The 16,351-nt window shown below is 55.2% G+C and overlaps 1 protein-coding gene across 3 annotated transcripts in view; it reads left to right on the top strand.

The window, feature by feature from the left end:
- ube2s (ubiquitin-conjugating enzyme E2S) overlaps nt 1-15,626 on the top strand; it is a 42,167-nt gene extending 26,541 nt beyond the window's left edge. For 2 of the 3 annotated variants that reach the window (XM_085979558.1, XM_085979559.1), the window contains exons 3-5: nt 4,895-5,042; nt 12,131-12,321; nt 14,247-15,626. In XM_085979558.1, coding sequence (XP_085835684.1) covers nt 4,895-5,042; nt 12,131-12,321; nt 14,247-14,558 — 651 coding nt within the window. In that variant the 3' untranslated portion in view covers nt 14,559-15,626. Of the gene's footprint in view, nt 1-1,524; nt 1,742-4,894; nt 5,043-12,130; nt 12,322-14,246 lie in introns of those variants that run through there. The other variant, XM_085979560.1, reaches the window with a different exon arrangement.
- Nucleotides 15,627-16,351: the final 725 nt, after the last annotated feature.

Below are 16,351 nucleotides of genomic sequence, written 5' to 3'. Positions count from 1 at the left end.
TCCCCGGTGCCAGTACTGAGGGAGCGCTGCACTGTCAGAGGTAGATGTATATACTCTAGGACTCGAGCCCCATAATCCAGGCCCACACTCCCCGGTGCCAGTACTGAGGGAGCACTGCACTGTCGGAGGTAGATGTATATACTCTCGGACTTGAGCCCCATAATCCAGGCCCACACTCTCCGGTGCCAGTACTGAGGGAGCGCTGCACTGTCGGAGGTAGATGTATATACTCTCGGACTTGAGCTCCATAATCCAGGCCCACACTCTCCGGTGCCAGTACTGAGGGAGTGCTGCACTGTCGGAGGTAGATGTATATACTCTACGACTCGAGCCCCACAATCCAGGCTCACACTCCCCGGTGCCAGTACTGAGGGAGTGCTGCACTGTTGGAGGTGCCGTCTTTTGGATGAGACGTCAGACCGAGGGCCCCGTCCGCCCTCTCAGCTGGACGTAACAGATCCCACGGCCACTATTTTGTAGATGAGCGGTGGGGGAGATTTCCCCGGTGTCCTGGGGGGGCAATATTTGCCCCTCAACTGAGCTTGAGTGAAGCCGTTTGCGGGGTCTTTGGTGTGCGCCCAGTGGCGGTCGCGTCTCCCCTGGTACTTCATTGGCCGTCGAGGGCTTTGGGACGTCCCGAGCGCGCCTCCTTGCTTGCTTTCTTTCTCAATCGCCAGGTGCAGAAAAACGGTCAAGCCACCATTGGTGGCCATTTTGTTCACCCCCCAATCGCCAGTAATCGCCTCCTGCTGATCTGATTGGCTGCCGAGCTCTCGCGCGCCTCAGGATCCTTCTGTCCCTCGCTCCTCTGGAGAAATGCAAAGTGAAAAGAGAAATAGTGATTGAAAGCAGGAAAATTGACATTTATCATTCAGAATCTTTTCATACTTGGTCTGTCCCTCAGAATTAGTTGATAATTTAATAAAAGCTTGTACTGCAGATGAACTCGAGAAGGAATAGGCTTTATTGTGGAAATATTGTGGGGGGAAGGTGGCATTTTAAATGTGTGAATATTTCATCAGGCAATTCCCCTTTAAATTTTCTAAGCTCCGCCCCCTCGAACAGCCGCCGCCGCCGAGCAGGCGACCTGTCAATCAGGGGGAACGAGGCGCGCTGATTGGTGGAAGGGCCGGGACCGGAATTCCCGCCCTCCGCGGGCGGTTAGGCGGCAGTTGGGATTCAAAAAATTCGAAAAGCCGCCAGAAGGAGGAGGGTGCGCGATAACGTCAGAGGGAGCCGATCAGGCTGCGCGATGACGTCCGAGTGGCCGATGGGAGGCTGCGCGATGACGTCAGAGGGAGCCGATTAGGATGCGCGATGACGGCAAAGGGGGCGGAGGGAGAAGGGGAGGCTGCGCGATGACGTCGGAGGAGGCGGGAGGCGGCGCGATGACGTCAGAGGAGGGCGGGCCTGCGCTGTGACGTCGGAGGGGGGCGGGGACGGCTGAAGGGGAGGGCGGCGTGATGACGTCGGAGAGGGAGGCCGGGCCGCTGATTGGCCGTACGTAAAGGAGGAAGGTGGGAGGGCGGAGCTAATGGAGGAGGAGGAGGAGGGAAAAAAAAGGAGAAGCGGAGAGAGAAGGAAAGGTTGTCGAGCCGGAGGGAGCGGAGTTTGTGCGCTCGGGGAGCGGGTGCCACGTTAAAACTCCTGGAGAAAGAGACGAGTTACCCGGCTGCGGCGGAAGGGGCAGATCGAAGCGTCGACGGCAGCCACCGAAGGAGAGGAGCGGCAAATGGCGGCGGTGAGGAGAAGCTTCTTCACACCGACAGAGCGAGCGGCGGGTGGCGCACGCGCAGTGGCTGCGGCCCCGGCGGTCCGCGCAGGCGCAGTGGCTCCGGCCCAGCGGTCGGCGCAGGCGCAGTGCGCAGCGCACCGGCTTGAGCCCGGGCGCGCAGGCGCAGCGTGCTGGTACTGGTCCTGGCGCGCAGGCGCAGTGGCTCTCTGGCCCCTTGTCACCATGGCGCGCATGCGCACACCTGCTCCCTCTTGCCATGCTTGCCCTGTGGATGGGGCAATTGGGGATATTCAACCAGGGGAGGAGGGTAAAAGGGGCAAACCGCCCCCCCCCCCCGCCAGCCTCCTCCACCAAGCCCCCCTTCCTGTAACCGTGCACACTGCTCGACCCCCCCCGCTCCTTCTCCTGAAAGAAAATTTGAATTTGATCCTTTTTTTTTAATAGGCTCAAATCCCCGGCACCGCCCAAACAGTAACGGCACAGGAAGAGGCCGGCCAGGCCCATTGCTGGCAACCCTGCCAGGGCGCTTCGCTGCCGATCGAGCGGGCTGCTTTGTCGGGGATGGTTTCTGCGTTAAACTGCATCTGCCACCTGCCCGCCCATTACGCCAGCCTCCTGAAACATAGAAACATAGCAGATAGGAGGAGGAGGAGGCCATTCAGCTCCTCGAGCCTGCTCCGCCATTTAATGAGATCATGGCTGATCATCCAAATTCAGTACCCTGTCCCTGCCTTCTCCCCATATCCCTTGATCCCCTTTAGCCTTAAGAAATATATCTAACTCCTTCTTGAATATATTTAATGAATTAGCCTCGACTGCCTTCTGTGGTAGAGAATTCCACAGGTTCACCACTCTCTGGGTGAAGAAATTTCTCCTCATCTCTGTCCTAAATGGCTTACCCCTTATCCTTAGACAGTGACCGCTGGTTCTGGACTCCCCGACCATCGGGAACATCCTTCCTGCATCTAGTCTGTCCAGTCCTGTTAGAATTTTATATCTTTCAATGAGATCCCCTTTCATTCTTCTAAACTCCAGCGAATATAAGCCCAATCGACCCAACCTCTCTTCATACGTCATTCCTGCCATCCCAGGTTTCCTGTCTGCTGTGGAAATAATCTCGTACAATTAAATGATAGATGCAGTTAAGTTCTGTAAATAAACACACACACATTATACAGTTCAGCTAGTCCTCCCTCTCGCTCTTTCCCCCATAGCCCTGCACATTTTTCCCCCCCTTGAAGTATTTCTCCAATTCCCTTTTGAAAGTTACTATTGAATCTGCTTCCACCGCCCTTTCAGGCAGCGCATTCCAGATCACAACAACTCGCTGCAGAAAAACATTCTCCTCATCTCCCCCCTGGTTCTTTAGCCGATTATCTTCAATCTGTGTCCTCTGGTTACCGACCCTCCTGCCACTGGAAACAGTTTCTCCCTACTTGCTCTATCAAAACCGCTGATAATTTTGAACACCTCTATCAAATCTCCCCTTAACCTTCTCTGCTCTAAGGAGAACAACCCCAGCTTCTCCAGTCTCTCCACATCACTGAAGTCCCTCATCCCTGGTCCCATTCTGGTCAATCTCCCCTTAACCTTCTCTGCTCTAAGGAGAACAACCCCAGCTTCTCCAATCTCTCCACATCACTGAAGTCCCTCATCCCTGGTCCCATTCTGGTCAATCTCCCCTTAATCTTCTCTGCTGTAAGGAGAACAACCCCAGCTTCTCCAGTCTCTCCACATCACTGAAGTCCCTCATCCCTGGTCCCATTCTGGTCAATCTCCCCTTAACCTTCTCTGCTCCAAGGAGAACAATCCCAGCTTCTCCAGTCTCTCCACATCACTGAAGTCCCTCATCCCTGGTACCATTCTGGTCAATCTCCTCTGCACCCTCTCCAAGGCCTTGACATCCTTCCTAAAGTGTGGTGCCCAGAATTGGACACAATACTCCAGCTGGGGCCAAACCAGTGTTTTATAAAGGTTCATCATAACTTCCTTGCTTTTGTACTCGATGCCTCTATTTATGAAGCCCAGGATCCCGTATGCCTTTTTAAAGGTAACTTTGCAGAAGAAATCCACATTTTGAGATAACGAGTGAGTGTGGAACAGGTCCTACTTAAGTGGGATGATCAACCTGCTATCTGTGAATGTTTAAAGCCTCGATCCATGGGATTCTGGACCGCTCTGGTGTTCGACTTTACAGTCATACCGTACAATTATGGGGCACGAGTCCTAGAGTATATACATCTACCTCAGACAGTGCAGCGCTCCCTCAGTACTGGCACCGGGGAGTGTGGGCCTGGATTATGTTGCTCGAGTCCTAGAGTATATATATCTGCCTCCGACAGTGCAGCGCTCCCTCAGTACTGGCACCGGGGAGTGTGGGCCTGGATTATGGAGCTCGAGTCCTAGAGTATATACATCTACCTCCGACAGTGCAGCGCTCCCTCAGTACTGGCACCGGGGAGTGTGGGCCTGGATTATGGAGCTCGAGTCCTAGAGTATATACATCTACCTCCGACAGTGCAGCACTCCCTCAGTACTGGCACCGGGGAGTGTGGGCCTGGATTATGGAGCTCGAGTCCTAGAGTATATACATCTACCTCCGACAGTGCAGCGCTCCCTCAGTACTGGCACCGGGGAGTGTGGGCCTGGATTATGGAGCTCGAGTCCTAGAGTATATACATCTACCTCAGACAGTGCAGCGCTCCCTCAGTACTGGCACCGGGGAGTGTGGGCCTGGATTATGGGGCTCGAGTCCTAGAGTATATACATCTACCTCAGACAGTGCAGCGCTCCCTCAGTACTGGCACCGGGGAGTGTGGGCCTGGATTATGGGGCTCGAGTCCTAGAGTATATACATCTACCTCCGACAGTGCAGCGCTCCCTCAGTACTGGCACCGGGGAGTGTGGGCCTCGATTGTGGGGCACGAGTCCTAGAGTATATACATCTACCTCCGACAGTGCAGCGCTCCCTCAGTACTGGCACCGGGGAGTTTGGGCCTGGATTATGGAGCTCGAGTCCTAGAGTATATACATCTACCTCCGACAGTGCAGCGCTCCCTCAGTACTGGCACCGGGGAGTGTGGGCCTGGATTATGGGGCTCGAGTATCGGCTGAACAACTCTTTCATGCTGAAGTTGGTTTCTTTTCTCTCCTCGACAGAATTCCAATGTCGAAAACCTCCCGCCTCACATCATCCGCCAGGTGTGGAAAGAGGTGTCCACCTTGTCGATGGAGCCCCCGGAAGGCATCAAAATCTACACCAACGAGGAGGATATCACCGACCTTCAGGCAACAATCGAGGGCCCAGGTACAGCCCCTACCTGCCTTTCCAGCCCCTCACTGTAACGCAGGGGAAAGGCTTGGCAGTGAGAGAAATGGTTATGGGGAGAGAGCGGGGCAGTGGGATTAATTTGGGGATTGATACAGGGCTATGGGGAGAGAGCGGGGCAGTGGGATTAGTTTGGGGATTCATACAGGGCTATGGGAGAGAGCGGGGCAGTGGGATTAGTTTGGGGATTCATACAGGGCTATGGGAGAGAGCGGGGCAGTGGGATTAGTTTGGGGATTGATACAGGGCTATGGGGAGAGAGTGGGGCAGTGGGATTAGTTTGGGGATTGACACAGGGCTATGGGGAGAGAGCGGGGCAGTGGGATTAATTTGGGGATTGATACAGGGCTATGGGGAGAGACCGGGGCAGTGGGATTAGTTTGGGGATTGATACAGGGTTATGGGGAGAGAGCAGGGCAGTGGGATTAGTTTGGGGGTTGTTACAGGGCTACGGGGAGAGAGCGGGGCAGTGGCATTAGTTTGGGATTGATACAGGGCTATGGGGAGAGAGCGGGGCAGTGGGATTAGTTTGGGGATTGATACAGGGCTATGGGGAGAGAGCGGGGCAGTGGGATTAGTTTGGGGATTGATACAGGGCTACGGGGAGAGAGCGGGGCAGTGGGATTAGTTTGGGGATTGACACAGGGCTATGGGGAGAGAACGGGGCAGTGGGATTAGTTTGGGGATTCATACAGGGCTATGGGAGAGAGCGGGGCAGTGGGATTAGTTTGGGGATTGATACAGGGCTATGGGGAGAGAGTGGGGCAGTGGGATTAGTTTGGGGATTGACACAGGGCTATGGGGAGAGAGCGGGGCAGTGGGATTAATTTGGGGATTGATACAGGGCTATGGGGAGAGACCGGGGCAGTGGGATTAGTTTGGGGATTGATACAGGGTTATGGGGAGAGAGCGGGGCAGTGGGATTAGTTTGGGGGTTGATACAGGGCCATGGGGAGAGAGTGGGGCAGTGGGATTAGTTTGGAGATTGATACAGGGCTACGGGGAGAGAGCGGGGCAGTGGCATTAGTTTGGGATTGATACAGGGCTATGGGGAGAGAGCGGGGCAGTGGGATTAGTTTGGGGATTGATACAGGGCTATGGGGAGAGAGCGGGGCAGTGGGATTAGTTTGGGGATTGATACAGGGCTATGGGGAGAGAGTGGGGCAGTGGGATTAGTTTGGGGATTGATACAGGGCTATGGGGAGAGAGCGGGGCAGTGGGATTAGTTTGGGGATTCATACAGGGCTATGGGAGAGAGCGGGGCAGTGGGATTAGTTTGGGGATTGATACAGGGCTATGGGGAGAGAGTGGGGCAGTGGGATTAGTTTGGGGATTGACACAGGGCTATGGGGAGAGAGCGGGGCAGTGGGATTAATTTGGGGATTGATACAGGGCTATGGGGAGAGACCGGGGCAGTGGGATTAGTTTGGGGATTGATACAGGGTTATGGGGAGAGAGCAGGGCAGTGGGATTAGTTTGGGGGTTGATACAGGGCTACGGGGAGAGAGCGGGGCAGTGGCATTAGTTTGGGATTGATACAGGGCTATGGGGAGAGAGCGGGGCAGTGGGATTAGTTTGGGGATTGATACAGGGCTATGGGGAGAGAGCGGGGCAGTGGGATTAGTTTGGGGATTGATACAGGGCTACGGGGAGAGAGCGGGGCAGTGGGATTAGTTTGGGGATTGACACAGGGCTATGGGGAGAGAACGGGGCAGTGGGATTAGTTTGGGGATTCATACAGGGCTATGGGAGAGAGCGGGGCAGTGGGATTAGTTTGGGGATTGATACAGGGCTATGGGGAGAGAGTGGGGCAGTGGGATTAGTTTGGGGATTGACACAGGGCTATTGGGAGAGAGCGGGGCAGTGGGATTAATTTGGGGATTGATACAGGGCTATGGGGAGAGACCGGGGCAGTGGGATTAGTTTGGGGATTGATACAGGGTTATGGGGAGAGAGCGGGGCAGTGGGATTAGTTTGGGGGTTGATACAGGGCCATGGGGAGAGAGTGGGGCAGTGGGATTAGTTTGGAGATTGATACAGGGCTACGGGGAGAGAGCGGGGCAGTGGCATTAGTTTGGGATTGATACAGGGCTATGGGGAGAGAGCGGGGCAGTGGGATTAGTTTGGGGATTGATACAGGGCTATGGGGAGAGAGCGGGGCAGTGGGATTAGTTTGGGGATTGATACAGGGCTATGGGGAGAGAGTGGGGCAGTGGGATTAGTTTGGGGATTGATACAGGGCTATGGGAGAGAGCGGGGCAGTGGGATTAGTTTGGGGATTGATACAGGACTATGGGGAGCGAGCGGGGCTGTTGGATTAGTTTGGGGATTGATACAGGGCCATGGGGAGAGAGTGGGGCAGTGGGATTAGTTTGGGGATTGATACAGGGCTATGGGGAGAGAGCGGGGCAGTGGGATTAGTTTGGGGATTGATACGGGGCTATGGGGAGAGCGGGGCAGTGGGATTGGTTTGGGGATTGATACAGGGCTATGGGGAGAGGGGGGCAGTAGGATTAGTTTGGGGTTTGATACAGGGCTATGGGGAGAGAACGGGCAGTGGGATTAGTTTGGCGATTGATACAGGGCTATGGGGAGAGAGCGGGGCAGTGGGATTAGTTTGGGAATTGATGCAGGGTTATGGGGGAGAGCGGGGCAGTGGGATTAGTTTGGGGATTGATACAGGGCTATGGGGAGAGAGCGGGGCAGTGGGATTAGTTTGGGAATTGATACAGGGTTATGGGGGAGAGCGGGGCAGTGGGATTAGTTTGGGGATTGATACAGGGCTATGGGCAGAGAGCGGGGCAGTGGGATTAGTTTGGGGATTAATACAGGGCTATGGGGAGAGAGCAGGGCAGTGGGATTAGTTTGGGGATTGATACAGGGCTTTGGGGAGAGAACGGGCAGTGGGATTAGTTTGGCGATTGATACAGGGCTATGGGGAGAGAGCGGGGCAGTGGGATTAGTTTGGGGATTGATACAGGGCTTTGGGGAGAGAACGGGCAGTGGGATTAGTTTGGCGATTGATACAGGGCTATGGGGAGAGAGCGGGGCAGTGAGATTAGTTTGGGGATTGATACAGGGCTATGGGGAGAGAGCGGGGCAGTGGGATTAGTTTGGGGATTGATACAGGGCTATGGGGAGAGAGCGGGGCAGTTGGATTAGTTTGGGGATTGATACGGGGCTATGGGGAGAGAGCGGGGCAGTTGGATTAGTTTGGGGATTGATACGGGGCTATGGGGAGAGAGTGGGGCAGTGGGATTAGTTTGGGAATTGATACAGGGTTATGGGGGAGAGTGGGGCAGTGGGATTAGTTTGGGGATTGATACAGGGCTATGGGGAGAGAGCGGGGCAGTGAGATTAGTTTGGGGATTGATACAGGGCTATGGGGAGAGAGCGGGGCAGTGGGATTAGTTTGGGAATTGATACAGGGTTATGGGGGAGAGCGGGGCAGTGGGATTAGTTTGGGGATTGATACGGGGCTATGGGGAGAAAGTGGGGCAGTGGGATTAGTTTGGGGCTGAAATTTGTCCCGTCTCTCTCTCTCGCCCCATCACACTCTCCAGTTGTGACTGGCAGCGTGATCCTGAGCTGTTTCTCTCTCAGCCCTTCTAGGGATGTGGGCATCGCTGGCAAGACTGACATCTATCCTCCAAGCTGCCCGCTTGGGGAGGTGTTGGTGCTGGTTGTCCGCCCTCTTCCTCAACCCGTGTTCGGAGGGAGCCAAGTGTCTTGTCAGGGCAGTTTAGAGTTCAAGATGTGGGTGAGGGAGTCTGGAGTTGCGCCTTGGCACCGAGCGTGGGTGAGGACAGCGGGACTGCTCCCTATTAGAGAACCAGTTGTGTTTTTACGGTCACTTTGAATGAACTCCCATTTCTCCAGGGTTTGAGTACAGGAACAAGGATGTCTTGCTGCAGTTGTGCAGGGACTTGGTGAGACCACACCTTGAGTATTGTGTGCAGTTTTGGTCGCCTTATCTGAGGAAGGATGTTCTTGTCATGGAGGGAGTGCAGCGAAGATTCACCAGACTGATACCTGGGATGGCAGGAATGACGTATGAGGAGAGATTGGGTCGATTGGGCTTATACTCGCTGGAGTTTAGAAGAATGAGAGGGGATCTCATTGAAACTTATAAAATTCTAACAGGACTAGACAGACTAGATGCAGGAAGGATGTTCCCGATGGCGGGGGAGTCCAGAACCAGGGGCCACAGTCTAAGGATAAGGGGTAAGCCATTCAGGACTGAGATGAGGAGGAATTTCTTCACCCAGAGAGTGGTGAACTTGTGGAATTCTCTACCACAGAAGGCAGTGGAGGCCAATTCATTAAATATATTCAAGAAGGAGTTGGATATATTTCTTAAGGCTAAGGGGATCAAGGGATATGGGGTGAAGGCAGGGACAGGATACTGAATTTGGATGATCAGCCATGATCTCATTGAATGGCGGAGCAGGCTCGAGGGGCCGAATGACCGACTCCTGCTCCTATCTTGTATGTTTCTATGTTTCCAGCACCTTTCACAACCTCAGGACGTCCCAAAGCGCTTTACATCCAATGAAGTACTTTTTGAAGTGTGGTCACTGTTGTAATGTGGGAAACGCGGCAGCCAGTTTGCGCACAGCAAGCTCCCACAATCAGCAATGAGACAATGACCAGATAATCTGTTTTAGTGATGTTGATTGAGGGATAAATATTGGCCCCAGGACACCGGGGAGAACCCCCCCCCCGCTCTTCTGCCAATAGTGGCCGTGGGATTTTTTACGTCCACCTGAGAGAGCAGATGGGGCCTCGGTTTAACGTCTCATCTGAAAGACGGCACCTCCGACAGTGCAGCACTCCCTCAGTACTGGCACCGGGGAGTGTGGGCCTGGATTATGGGGCTCGAGTCCTAGAGTATATACATCTACCTCCGACAGTGCAGCACTCCCTCAGTACTGGCACCGGGGAGTGTGGGCCTGGATTATGGAGCTCGAGTCCTAGAGTATATACATCTACCTCCGACAGTGCAGCGCTCCCTCAGTACTGGCACCGGGGAGTGTGGGCCTGGATTATGGAGCTCGAGTCCTAGAGTATATACATCTACCTCCGACAGTGCAGCGCTCCCTCAGTACTGGCACCGGGGAGTGTGGGCCTGGATTATGGGGCTCGAGTCCTAGAGTATATACATCTACCTCCGACAGTGCAGCGCTCCCTCAGTACTGGCACCGGGGAGTGTGGGCCTGGATTATGGAGCTCGAGTCCTAGAGTATATACATCTACCTCCGACAGTGCAGCGCTCCCCCAGTACTGGCACCGGGGAGTGTGGGCCTGGATTATTGCGCTCGAGTCCTGGAGTATATACATCTCCCTCCGACAGTGCAGCGCTCCCTCAGTACTGGCACCGGGGAGTGTGGGCCTGGATTATGGGGCTCGAGTCCTAGAGTATATACATCTACCTCCGACAGTGCAGCGCTCACTCAGTACTGGAACCGGGGAGTGTGGGCCTGGATTATGGGGCTCGAGTCCTAGAGTATATACATCTACCTTCGACAGTGCAGCGCTCCCTCAGTACTGGCACCGGGGAGTGTGGGCCTGGATTATGGAGCTCGAGTCCTGGAGTATATACATCTACCTCCGACAGTGCAGCGCTCCCTCAGTACTGGCACCGGGGAGTGTGGGCCTGGATTATGGAGCTCGAGTCCTAGAGTATATACATCTACCTCCGACAGTGCAGCGCTCCCCCAGTACTGGCACCGGGGAGTGTGGGCCTGGATTATGGAGCTCGAGTCCTAGAGTATATACATCTACCTCCGACAGTGCAGCGCTCCCCCAGTACTGGCACCGGGGAGTGTGGGCCTGGATTATGGAGCTCGAGTCCTAGAGTATATACATCTACCTCCGACAGTGCAGCGCTCCCTCAGTACTGGCACCGGGGAGTGTGGGCCTGGATTATGGAGCTCGAGTCCTAGAGTATATACATCTACCTCCGACAGTGCAGCGCTCCCCCAGTACTGGCACCGGGGAGTGTGGGCCTGGATTATTGCGCTCGAGTCCTGGAGTATATACATCTCCCTCCGACAGTGCAGCGCTCCCTCAGTACTGGCACCGGGGAGTGTGGGCCTGGATTATGGGGCTCGAGTCCTAGAGTATATACATCTACCTCCGACAGTGCAGCACTCCCTCAGTACTGGCACCGGGGAGTGTGGGCCTGGATTATGGGGCTCGAGTCCTAGAGTATATACATCTACCTCCGACAGTGCAGCGCTCCCTCAGTACTGGCACCGGGGAGTGTGGGCCTGGATTATGGGGCTCGGGTCCTAGAGTATATACATCTACCTCCGACAGTGCAGCGCTCCCTCAGTACTGGCACCGGGGAGTGTGGGCCTGGATTATGGGGCTCGAGTCCTAGAGTATATACATCTACCTCCGACAGTTCAGCGCTCCCTCAGTACTGGCACTGGGGAGTGTGGGCCTGGATTATGGGGCTCGAGTCCTAGAGTATATACATCTACCTCCGACAGTGCGGCACTCCCTCAGTACTAGTTTGGGTTTCTGGGGCCACCCAGCCCCTTCACAACAACTTCATCCCCACACTGCTCTGGAATCTAGACTGATTCCTGGGATGAGGGGGCTGTCCTATGCGGAGAGATTGAGTAGATTGGGCCGATACTTTGTGGAGTTTAGAAGAATGAGAGGTGATCTAATTGAAATGTACAAGATTCTGAGGGGGATTGACAGGGTAGATGCTGAGAGGTTGTTTCCTCCCTGGCTGGAGAGTCTCGAACCAGGGGTCACAGTCTCAGGATAAGGGGTCGGCCATTGAGGACTGAGATGAGGAGGAATTTCTTCACTCGGAGGGCGGTGAATCTGTGGAATTCTCTGCCCCAGAGGGCTGTGGAGGCTCAGTCGTTGAGTATATTCAAGACAGATACGATATTTGGACTCTCGGGGAATCGAGGGATATGGAGATCGGGCAGGGAAAGTGGAGTTGAGTTCGAAGATCAGCCATGATCTTATTGAATGGCGGAGCAGGCTCGAGGGGCCGAATGGCAGACGTCTGTTTCTCATGTTCTTCTCTCTCTCTCTCGCAGATGGGACGCCCTATGCCGGGGGCCTGTTTAAGATGAAGCTCGTCCTGGGAAAGGATTTCCCCGCCGCCCCGCCCAAAGCCTACTTCATTACCAAGATCTTCCACCCCAACGTTAGCCCGAGCGGAGAGATCTGTGTCAATGTGCTGAAGAAGGACTGGAAGGCGGAGCTGGGAATCCGGCACATCCTGCTGGTAAGTTGGCGCGCTCGCCGCCTTTTCCGCACCGGCCCAAACGCTCCCCAGTAACCCTCCCACCTTCTCTTCTCTCTCCCCTGCTCTGCCTCTTCACTCTGGCTTGCGTGGTGCAGAGTCCCAGACAGGAACAGGAGGAGGCCCATTCAGCCCCCTCGAGCCTGTTACACAGGAACAGGAGGAGGCCCATTCAGCCCCTCGAGCCTGTTACACAGGAACAGGAGGAGGCCCATTCAGCCCCTCGAGCCTGTTACACAGGAACAGGAGGAAACCCATTCAGCCCCTCGAGCCTGTTACATAGGAACAGGAGGAGGCCCATTCAGCCCCTCGAACCTGTTAGACAGGAACAGGAGGAGGCCCATTCAGCCCCTCGAGCCTGTCACACAGGAACAGGAGGAGGCCCACTCAGTCCCTCGAGCCTGTTACACAGGAACAGGAGGGGGCCCATTCAGCCCCTCGAGTCTGTTGCACAGGAACAGCAGGAGGCCCATTCAGCCCCTCGAGTCTGTTGCACAGGAACAGCAGGAGGCCCATTCAGCCCCTCGAGCCTGTTACACAGGAACAGGAGGAAACCCATTCAGCCCCCTTGAGCCTGTTACACAGCAACAGGAGGATGCTCATTCAGCCCCCTCGAGCCTGTCACACAGGAACAGGAGGAGGCCCACTCAGTCCCTCGAGCCTGTTACACAGGAACAGGAGGAGGCCCATTCAGCCCCCTCGAGCCTGTTACACAGGAACAGGAGGAGGCCCACTCAGTCCCTTGAGCCTGTTACACAGGAACAGGAGGAGGCCCACTCAGTCCCTCGAGCCTGTTACACAGGAACAGGAGGAGGCCCATTCAGTCCCTCGAGCCTGTTACACAGGAACAGGAGGAGGCCCATTCAGCCCCCTCGAGCCTGTTACACAGGAACAGGAGGAGGCCCATTCAGCCCCTCGAGCCTGTTACACAGGAACAGGAGGAGGCCCATTCAGCCCCTCGAGCCTGTTACACAGGAACAGGAGGAGGCCCATTCAGCCCCTCGAGCCTGTTGCCTCATTCGAATATATTGCGGATGATCTGTATCTTAACTCCATCTACCTGCCTTGGCTCCATATCCCTCAATACCTTTGTCCAACAAATATCTATCAATCTCAGTTTTGATAGATTTAGTTGGCGCCCAGCCTCCACAGCGTTTTGGGGAGAGAGTTCCAGATTTCCACTATCCTTGTGTGTAAAGTGCTTCCTCACATTGCCCCGTTGTATTCGAGTCCTCTTCAGATAAATACTTGAATTTATTCAGCTCCATTTGTTCTCTCTGTGTGTCTGGCTCTCTCTGTGTGTCTGGCTCTCTCTGTGTGTCTGGCTCTCTCTGTGTGTCTGCCTCTCTCTGTGTGTCTGCCTCTCTCTGTGTGTCTGCCTCTCTCTGTGTGTCTGCCTCTCTCTCTGTGTGTCTGCCTCTCTCTCTGTGTGTCTGCCTCTCTCTCTGTGTGTCTGCCTCTCTCTCTGTGTGTCTGCCTCTCTCTCTGTGTGTCTGCCTCTCTCTCTGTGTGTCTGCCTCTCTCTCTGTGTGTCTGCCTCTCTCTCTGTGTGTCTGCCTCTCTCTCTGTGTGTCTGCCTCTCTCTCTGTGTGTCTGCCTCTCTCTGTGTGTCTGCCTCTCTCTCTGTGTGTCTGCCTCTCTCTCTGTGTGTCTGCCTCTCTCTCTGTGTGTCTGCCTCTCTCTCTGTGTGTCTGCCTCTCTCTCTGTGTGTCTGCCTCTCTCTCTGTGTGTCTGCCTCTCTCTCTGTGTGTCTGCCTCTCTCTCTGTGTGTCTGCCTCTCTCTGTGTGTCTGCCTCTCTCTCTGTGTCGCTCTCTGGGTCTGTCTCTCTCTCCGCCCCCAGATCGTGGTTCAGTCTAATAGTATTTCTCTCTCTCTCTCTCTCTCTCCCTCTCTCTGTGTGTGCCAGACGATCAAGTGCCTGCTGATCCACCCGAACCCGGAGTCTGCGCTGAACGAGGAGGCCGGCCGTCTGCTGTTGGAGGAGTACGACGAATACGCCTCCCGGGCCCGCCTGCTGACCGAGATCCACGCCCGGGGCCGCTCCCGCGAGGCCCCGCAGGCCTGCTCCTCCGCCGCCGCCTCCTCCTGCGGGCCCCTGCTCCCTCCCCACCCGCCCCCCGCCGACGGCCCCATGGCCAAGAAGCACGCGGGCGACAAGGACAAGAAGGCCTCCACCAAGAAGAAGGGGGAGAAGAAGAGGGCGCTGCGGCGGCTCTAGTACCCCGCCGAGGCGGGGGGGCGGCCCGATAACTTCTGTCTCTCCCCCTCCTCCTCCTCCACCGATCGCCAATCATGGACGCTGTTTGAAAGAGGCAAACCGACCAACCGCGGGAGGGAGGGATGGCGGAGGGGGAGGCGGAGCGGGAGGGGGCCGAGCGGGAGGGTTAGGGAAATTTTTTCACTCTTTTTCTAAAAAAAAAAGCAAAGAAAAAAAAACAATTTTTATTTTTTTGGTTTGCCTAATTGTCGGTCGTGTGTGTGTGTGTATATATACAGACACACACACACGCACACATAAGTTATTATATTATTTTCTCCCTCTCACCTCCTCCTAAGTTATGAAGTGATTCTGAGCAAAGTCAACCCACTCCGCTTCACGTGTTTCTTGTGGTGGTTTATTTCTGACTCGGGTAAGCGCCGCAGGATCCTCGGGCGTGGGAGGTGCGTCTGAATTCAACTGCTCCCAGCCCCTCCGGCCGTGGAACCCGGGAGGGGGGAGATTATTATCATCTCCTCGATCTCCCGCTCTCTCCCTCTCCCCTCCCTCTCTCCCTCTCCCTCTCCCTCTCTCTCTCTCTCTCCCTCCCTTTCCCCCCCCCCCCCGCCGACTTGCTTCCCAATCTGGGAAGGACCCATAGCTCTGAGTTTTTGCCACTAATTTGGTGTTTAAATCGGCAGTCTCATTCAGAAGAGGCTGTAGAAAGCGGGGGACCTTGTGCAGTCAGTTTGTCCCTGGGAGTGTTTGATGGGACAGTGCAGAGGGAGCTTTACTCTGTATCTAACCCGTGCTGTACCTGCCCTGGGAGTGTTTGATGGGACAGTGTAGAGGGAGCTTTACTCTGTATCTAACCCTGTGCTGTACCTGCACTGGGAGTGTTTGATGGGACAGTGTAGAGGGAGCTTTACTCTGTATCTAACCCATGCTGTACCTGCCCTGGGAGTGTTTGATGGGACAGTGTAGAGGGAGCTTTACTCTGTATCTAACCCCGTGCTGTACCTGCCCTGGGAGTGTTTGATGGGGACAGTGTAGAGGGAGCTTTACTCTGTATCTAACCCTGTGCTGTACCTGCCCTGGGAGTGTTTGATGGGACAGTGTAGAGGGAGCTGTACTCTGTATCTAACCCCGTGCTGTACCTGCCCTGGGAGTATTTGATGGGGACAGTGTAGAGGGAGCTTTACTCTGTATCTAACCCGTGCTGTACCTGCCCTGGGAGTGTTTGACGGGACGGTGCAGAGGGATCTTCCCTTGTGTACCTGAGCGGAAAGTGGTTGATGTTGACACTGGGTGTCTTAAACGGGAAATGCCTGCTGTTCTCCAGCACGGAAGACCCTCACCTTTTTTTTTTTTGGAGCCTAATTCTTCACACGGGGGAGTCGCGTCGAGTGGGACACGCTATGAACCGTGCTGACGGTCCTTGCAAAGGAACGGATTCCTCGTCGAGATCCACGGCCTGCGGGAGGGGACAGCGATGACGCCTCTGGCGGCTGAATTGCCCGACCCGAGGTGCCGGGCTGCCAGAATTCCAGTGGATCGCCACGGCGACATCTCTGCTGTTTGGCGAACAGGATAGGACCTTTTCCCCCTCTCTTTCCCCCCCCCCCCCCCCCCAACTGTGTAAATAAAAGAAACTGAAAGCTTTGTGTTTATATTAAACAGTATCTGATATGAGGGGCAGATTTGAGCCTGGTGTGGTTTTCGCTGTGTGCTTGTCTCTCGTCATCCGTGTGTCCCATCCCTTCGCCAGTCTCCCTCCTCGTGGAAGTGGGCTGCTCATGGCGGGGGTGCCTCGG

The sequence above is a fragment of the Somniosus microcephalus genome, unplaced genomic scaffold, assembly GCF_052327205.1.
Source record: "Somniosus microcephalus isolate GS21.2 unplaced genomic scaffold, FLI_Smic_1.0 unresolved_chr9, whole genome shotgun sequence".
NCBI lineage: Eukaryota > Metazoa > Chordata > Chondrichthyes > Squaliformes > Somniosidae > Somniosus > Somniosus microcephalus.
This window is presented reverse-complemented; position numbering and strand designations above follow the sequence as displayed.